The 8,659-nt window shown below is 31.2% G+C and overlaps 1 protein-coding gene across 1 annotated transcript; it reads left to right on the forward strand.

Annotated features, from left to right (window-relative positions):
* Positions 1-456: 456 nt before the first annotated feature.
* LOC131855130 (pyruvate dehydrogenase [acetyl-transferring]-phosphatase 1, mitochondrial) lies at positions 457-6,292 on the forward strand. The gene is made up of 4 exons (XM_059206373.1): positions 457-780; positions 2,293-2,431; positions 4,079-4,245; positions 5,143-6,292. The coding sequence occupies exons 1-4, from the start codon at positions 565-567 to the stop codon at positions 6,127-6,129; spliced, it is 1,509 nt and encodes a 502-aa protein (XP_059062356.1). The 5' UTR covers positions 457-564; the 3' UTR covers positions 6,130-6,292.
* The last annotated feature ends 2,367 nt before the right edge of the window (positions 6,293-8,659 follow it).

Below are 8,659 nucleotides of genomic sequence, written 5' to 3' on the forward strand. Positions count from 1 at the left end.
GCGACCGATCTTGGAACTCTAGGAGTATCTAAAGACAATTGGCGTTGGTATTGCCTTAAGAAATCTGAATTTATTTAAAATTCAACCATTTCCAAACAATTATCCCGTCTTATTTTTTGTTAGCGATATATAGGTATATAATAATATAATAAAAGGCAACACTATGCTCATGCACAGAGGATTTGTTGTTGTTGTTAATAGTTGATTTGTGTGTTGTAGAATGTAATTGTTTGGCTGAAAGGAGATATCCAATGCCGTAAAATACTTCATAAAAAAAAAATGCACAGAGGAAAAAAACTAATGCTGTCAATGTCAATAAAGTTCATTGAACAATTGTCAGTATTTATCAGTACACTTGTCATTTCTCCTTGGTCTCTTTTCTTTAGGCCTAATGATTTCCGAATTTTACAATTTAGAATTCAATATCGATATTTAGTCTTCGTACTGATCATGAAAATTAACTGATAGTTTACAGTCTACTGAAAATTTAGAGACAGTAATTTGAACGGCAATTGTAATTATGCCTGTGATTTTTATCTTGTTTGTTTATTAGATAGCGTAATTATGAATTGTTCAAGTACAAATTTAATTCTAAGTACATGCCAAAAGTTAGACGCGAGATTTAGGCACAAAATTATATGTAACTGGACTACACATCATAAACCAGATTTTCGTTATATAAACGATTGCACATCAACATATACTCGCCTTTTTCATTCATCATACAGGCGTAAACAATCTCAAAAAGATGGTATTACCGTTCTTCCGTCACCGCAAGAAGTAAGTTCTATAATTACTATAAGTGAAAAGAAAACTATCCTAACCTGTTTTCTGGCGTGCCTACTGAACAAATTTGCATGACACAGAAATTCAAGTAATTTTATCTTCCTGAAGAACTGCAATCATTTACAATATTCCTAATTATAGAAATAATTTCAAATAAAGTTATAAGCACTTTAATATAGTCTTTACTTTACTATAGTACTTTAGAATAGTCATATGTTTTTTATTCTACTACTCATTCGGAATGCAGACATCACACAAGAAAAATGATTAAGAAACATGCTTGTTGCTCTTTTATGTAAATGTACAGAGCACAAAATGGTTTATGTGTGTTTTATAAAATAAATTGCTTTATCAGTTATTTATAGATATATAGTAAGGTAGTCTTTTGCTTAGTCTGTTATGCAGCAATCTTCTTTTCTTTTATTATTCCTACATTTTCACTCTTCATGTACTTCTGACTGCTTGAATTATTTCTTATCGGCTGTTCCAGAAAGTATGCGGTCTATGAACTTGATAAATGTAGGACATATATATATATATATACATAAGCTATATACATAAACTGCAGACTGTACCTGACCAAAGTTGTATTCTGAATTACATCTGGATTGGGTTCTATGGTATTATTCTTGCAGTGATCAGCAGCTCTACCCCGGAGACCAATATATGATTACTATCCGTCCAATGTTCTTTTGAAATAAAATTAAGACAGAATATATATAATATAAAGTTTTAAATATTTTTTAGTTAACCTGTAAAATTGAATATGTAATGACATGACTATTCAAAAGTGCTTAAATTAAGTTTATTTGAATAAATGATTTTCTATTCTATTCTATTCATGAAATTCAATTTTGAAAATATAATATCTCTTGTTCTTGAAATGCAAACTTAACATCTTCATCTTTGAATACAAACAAATATATATACTCTATGAAATGTATATATACAATAGCATGAATGCTATTTTGAAATTAAATATTACTGTAATGTTAAAATAAATTTACAATACAACAAATAATATGTTAAGTCTGCATTTCAAGAACATATACATACACTTACATTCATAATCATAGATTTCTAACTGAGTTTTTTGGGTAGCATGAGCATATATAAGGTATTGCTAATTATTGTGATCCACTATTTTCATTATATATAGAATAAATAAGCCCCTACCAATTAACTATTAGTATATATGGTTTTTACTTCTAAGGTGTTTCCTGAAAATTCAACTTCTTTTTATGAGATAAGAAATAATCTATATCCTTCTTTGTGTAATTATCTTCATATCAAATTTTATTTAAATCCATTACATTATTTAGTGGTGAAGAGGCTAAAGATAGACACACAGAGATAGACATATAATCTTAGTATTGATATTGTAACAGAAACTTGGGATCGATTCTCACTTAGAAATATATTATTTGCTCAAGATAATTAAATTTCATTTGAATATAGTATATTTAGAGGACTATAATATTAATTTACTTCTCTAATAAATTGTAGGTTACAATAATTCTACGCAAGAATGAGTTCAACAAAGAATTCACTTCAGGCTCAGTGAAGTCATATGATTCAAATCAACTGGCTTCAAATGATCCTATTGAGGACACTAGAAGTGAAGCGCAGTGCAAGATGACTCCAGGTAATTTAGTTGCATTGAAATGTAGTTTTAAGTTATAACTTATAAGCTTAATATTGTTAGAAATATATTAAGTAAAATATACATTTAATATAATAATAATACCCCTGGGCATTTCAACATCATCTAGACCCAAGGTAAACAGAGTTTTTGTTATGTGATATAAATACTTAGAGAGTTTGTTTTGTCTAAATACATACTTAATATATATATTGTAAATTTGTACATAATATACCTACATAGTAAACACCTAGTCCCATACAAACAATCATACTCATGTATACAAATGTTTGTACCATTCGAGGAATCGAGCCCGTGACCATAAGAAGTAAAGCGGTATGCTAAAACGCTAGACCACCGAGGCCATCAATAAAATCATAAACGAAATTTGTCTGTATTTTTGTATATATTAAGATAAATATTTAAGCTGCACTAATGTTACTGTAAAGACTGGTTTTGTTTGAATTGAATAGGATTTTCACTGGTGTATTGTTAGTTTATTTCAATCAGTAGACAAACATAAAAAGTTAATTGAAAAAATACGCGCTATTCAAGGAACGACGCTTACGAAGTTGTGAGCGCAATTCAATTCAGTAGTTTGTAAACACTGAAAAGTTTCACTGCTTGAATGCAACATTGTAACTACGTAGACTATAAATAGAGTATTATAGAAAGAAGACACGTTTTTATTCCTTACTTTGAAGCCATCAATTGTCCACAAAGATCGGCCCTGAGTCACTCGTAATAATTTATATCCTGTAACATATTTCTGGATGTAACTACTTATTGGATGGTCGTTATCTATCGTACTGCTTTTATTTTACCTACCGATATTTTTAAGTTTATACATAATTCTTTACGGAGATTCTTTTGTCGACATCTGCCTGTTACTTTGGCCGTCCAGTATACCCGGGACGCTCGAAAGAAGAGGAGAAATCGCGTAATATGTGTATTGAATTTTTCGTCAAAAATGAACCTAATTTGAATAGCAGCGTGTAGTGTGACCTTGACTTTTCTACAATTACTTTATAAAGTATATACTATACTTTATAAAGTATATACTATACTTTATAAAGTAATTGTAGTGTAGTGTATTGTGTGTAGGTTATTATTTGATAACGACTTGGAATAATAAACAATGACTATTATAATAACCTTTTAGAAATTTCGAATAGATTATTCAAAACTAAATTCAAATCCGCTTTCACGATGACCCTCTAAAATGTAAAACCAAGGATACAAGAATAGTAATTTGACCTTTATCACATAAGTTTAACGTACAGACAAGGTTGGTTTACGATTTTATTAGATACTAGCTGATCCCGCGAATTTAACTTTATTTTTCTAAAATAAAAGTAGCCTAGCCTATGGAGTAACTTCCTTATTACATCAGTTACCTGCCAATAAAAGTCCCAGTCAAAATCGGTCCAGCCATTTCATGAAATAATCCAGAACATACAAACAGACAGACAAAATTTATAAAAAATGTTGTTACATACACCAGTATGTGCCGTATTTACATTGATGTGCATGTAGTAAAAACGGATTATTTCAATATTACAAACAGACACTCCAATTTTATCAATATGTATAGATTATTCGTCACACCAAAATATATTTATTTTTGAAACTTAATAACTGTCATTCTAGGTCTCCTGATGGGTATATTTGACGGCCATGGTGGCCCTGCCTGTGCTCAAGTTATATCCAAGAGACTTTTGAATTATGTAGCAGCTTCCCTTCTTCCACTGGATAGTTTAAACAAATATGTACAAGAGAATCCAAGAGAAAATCTGATAGAATCATATAATGATAGGGTAAGTTATAGATGTTTTTTACGTAATTGGAATGGGAAAAGAGCTGAAGGTCCACATGATGGTGAGTGGTAACCATTGCTCATATATCATTATGCCCATTATATCATGCATTGCTGTTTTGGAGGAGTAAGCTGTCATGCCTTTTATTCTTAATTTGTTTAAGAATAAATTAAAAGAATGTTTGCTAACTAGAAACTATTATCATAATAATACTTATTTAACTTATATTTAACTCACAATTATGATGATGATATATAATATAATACAATTAATTGTTAAACATTTAAATTCGCATGCCTACTCATGGGCGGAATATAGAGACACTGTTACTTACGTTACTGGATCTATATGCTGAATTGGATGGTAGGGAAAAATGTATAATATAAAAAAAAAATTCGTTCATAAGCGGCTAAAATGTTCTACATGAATAATTATTTTTTAATTTGAATTTGAACTTACCATGTACCATCCCTGTCTACCTATATTCAGCAAAATAAAGTGATTGATTGATATTCTGTAATTTCACTGCCTTATTTCCTTTGTGATGAACCTTACACCGAAAGACGGCGAAAACTCCTTTAGTTAAGCACGAATGAAGCTAATTTAATTGATGTAAGGTTTCATGTCGCGTTTCTCTTCTGTTTTATTTTTTGTTTACTTAGTCACCTCTTAAGGAGTCCAGACCTGATACTTTGTGTATTTACAATACCTCCTATTTGATATTGTTAACCAGATTATATAAATAACCATCTCTTGTGTGTTTGGCTGCTTAGTACTAATTGTTAAGAAGTTATCTATTTTTATACTAGTTCTTTAATAATTCTAATATAAAAATATTGTAGGAATAATACTAATACTGTGCTATATAATCTTAATCAAATTAACATTCTGTTCCAGGTTGAAATTGTTCAAGATCTAAAATTAGTTTACGAAAATAGTTTTAAAAAATATTTAATTGAATTAATAGACCTTCCTAGAGATGGTACCGATGTTCGTTCTTCGTTAGAACATGCCATAATGAAATTAGATAATGATCTGTCAAAAGAAGTTGTGGAGCCTTTTAAGGAGACCGGTGATATAGATCCTAAGACTTTATCAGTTGCTCTGTCTGGGGCTGTGGCCTGCGTGTCTCATATTGATGGTCCTCATCTGTATGTAGCTAATGTAGGTGACTGCAACGCTGTATTGGGTACTATGACTGAGGAAGATGAGTGGGTTGCCAAGAAAATTACAAAAGAACATAATTCTGAAAATTTTGATGAGTTGAAGAGAATATGGAATGAGCACCCAGAAAGTGAAAGAAAAACTGTGATAAGGAGAGATAGACTGTTAGGAGAGTTAGCTCCACTGCGTAGTATGGGAGATTTCCGATACAAGTGGCCAACAGAGTTATTAAAGAATGTTGCTGTCCCAATGGTTGGCCAGAAGGCTATACCTCCTAATTATCATACACCACCTTACTTAACAGCTAAGCCAGATGTTTATTATCACAGACTCACACCAAAAGATAAATTTTTGATAATTGCATCGGATGGCCTGTGGGACATGATGACTCCGTTACAATCCGTGAAATTGGTGGGTGAGCATATGAAGGGTAAAGTTTTCTTCAATCCCCTTAAATTGCCCCGGAAAAATATTCAATTAGGAGATATAAATGAATTGTTAAATCATAGAAAAGAGAGCTTAAAGAGCAAGCCTAAGGATAGAAATGCAGCTACTCATTTAATAAGACATGCCATCGGCGGAACAGAGTACGGTGTCGATCACTCTAGGCTGGCACATCTTCTTAGCTTATCTTCAGATGTAAGTCGTATGTTTCGAGATGACATAACTGTTACCGTAGTATATTTCGATTCAGAATTCCTCAGACAATGTCCAGCATAAAGTGCCTCAAATTAAATTCCTTTATTTAATTCTTCTTTACGTACACTTAGTGTGTATTGAGGAGTGTTATTTTGTTAACTGTTTTGTTCAATTATTATTTATCGATCTAGTATTTATTAACGAATTTTGGAGTAGTGTTTAAATAAATAGTTGTTGAAAGTAATTTTTTTTAATTACATCCATGATTTTGAACCCTATTTATATGTACTAATAATAGTTGTAATCGTCCATTATAGTTCAAACACAGTCGCTCTCGTTGTCTGTAGGCTTAGATTTTTTAAACTACTAATCGGATTTTATTCTATTTTCCAACAATAGATAGCGTGATTCAAGAACAAGTGATATTTAAGTAGGATGTACTATAGACTAATCATAAAGTTGTTAATCACCCTAGACAGCCCCAATTATTATCTATATTACACCGGTGCGAAGTCGGGGAAGATTGCTATTTATTCCGACTAATTAGTATCAATAAATTAAGAATGAATAAAGTATAAAGGAACAATACAAAATTTCTGGATAGGTAATGGTAAATCTGATTTGTGCTACATTGTTCACATAGTGCATGTGTAGTGTTTGATTTGGATGTTTCCGTTACATCTTTCGACTTCTCCGTTACGAGCGGCGATCTTTGTTCGCCTAATTGGTATTGATATGGGGACGAAAAGGGCTGGTGACATTCTTATTACTTTTTAAAGATTTCATATAAAATCACAGGGAGGCATAACAACTTAGTCTTCCGAAAAGGTAGGATGTGACATGATAACGTGGTGCTGACCACGTATATAGGCGACGGTTACCACTTACTATGAGTTGGGTCGTAAGTTTGTTTACCATTCCATATAATAAAAATCGGTTATAAAATTGTACAAAATACTAAATTGTCGATTCTAAACGGCGTTAAGCTATAGAAACTGTCTCCCTTGCAATATCCTAGGCTTGAATTAAGGTTTAATTAATTTAATTTATTGAATATAGTATGTATCACTACGCTGTCTTGGGGTGATTGTTAGTAATGTGGACTAATGATCCCATTGCTAGCAATGTACCTTGTCAGGCTGACCTCCACGCGTTTCCCCCTGGAAACCATCGTGATAACTTGTTAAATCATAGAAAAGAGAGCTTAAAGAGCAAGCCTAAGGATAGAAATGCAGCTACTCATTTAATAAGACATGCCATCGGCGGAACAGAGTACGGTGTCGATCACTCTAGATTTAATTCCCGGTGAATTTGTCAAAATTTTTAAACTTACTATAGATCTGATAATATTATAATCAGTAAAGGCAATAAATAATATTATACTTAGTAGATTCAATCGTAGTAGCCATCTAATAGCTGACAACGTAGTTTATTATTTATACCGCATCTAAATAATTTTGAGGTTTGGGACATGCAATTTTATAAATAAAAGAATCGGCTATTGTAATTTCAACTTCATTTATTATTAATCATCATTTATTATTAAAAGTGAATATTATAATAACTAGTAAAGTAGGCGAATAATAATTAGTATGTACATAGAAGGAGAGAGATCTAGGTATTTCGAGACACTCTTTAAGAAAGACAAGCCTTGCAGCGAATTGAAAATCGGCAACCATTCTGTTTCCTGTAGACAAAATGTATATTCAATTTGGAGTCAATACAATTTCCATAATTAATTCAAGATAAATGTTTAATTTCAACGTTTGTATGGAAATAAAAATAGTTTCAAATGACTTCAATTTAGGTACAGATGTGTGGAGGGTTTAATAATTTTAGACATTAAATGAAACTTTAGAAATAAATCTTGAGTTGAGATACATAAATGGTCGTCCTGATAATCTTAGAGAAAAGAAGCTTTTATAAATTGTATATGTCAAATAAAACACAGTATCTTCTGACTCGTGTATGTAGGTACCCACATAATCGCTGTTACCTTTATTGCGTTTAACCTTTTACTATATACCTATAGATGAAATTACTTTCATCTACCACTTGCTCAACATCTGCACCATTCAGAGTATTTAGCGTAAGTAAATAAATTCAGTTCGCTGCATGAAGCGTATAAAATATGAATAATAAGCTTAAGGACTTAAACCTCTGTGTTATAAAACATTTTTGTCATAATAAGCTGCATACTTGTATAATATTTTGTTCACAATTTTATTCCACAAAACCACAGAACAAGTAAGCAGGTGCTTACCTATTACGAGGACTGTGGAGGGTTTCTTTAAGTTATGTATTCAATATCTATGATTGAATACAGAAATGAGGTTAAACGTAGGTTATACCTTCTTTCAATGAAATATGTTGAATTAATTTCGATAATGTTACATAGCTCATTAACTATAGTTAAAGATGCAGAATTATATAGTTACTGTACATTGAATGTACATATAGAAGGCAATAATTTCATTTAACAAATATCTATATGATTATTGAAAATAAAGTTAGACTAATTTTATCTTTATAATGACGTATTTAGTACTCAAAACATTGCATGCAGAATCTCTGTCAAACTGTTTATTATTTATTTTTATGAAGTCCCTGA

Source organism: Achroia grisella, unplaced genomic scaffold, assembly GCF_030625045.1.
Source record: "Achroia grisella isolate CSIRO2021 unplaced genomic scaffold, CSIRO_AGI_Agris_v1 utg1304, whole genome shotgun sequence".
Classification (NCBI taxonomy): domain Eukaryota; kingdom Metazoa; phylum Arthropoda; class Insecta; order Lepidoptera; family Pyralidae; genus Achroia; species Achroia grisella.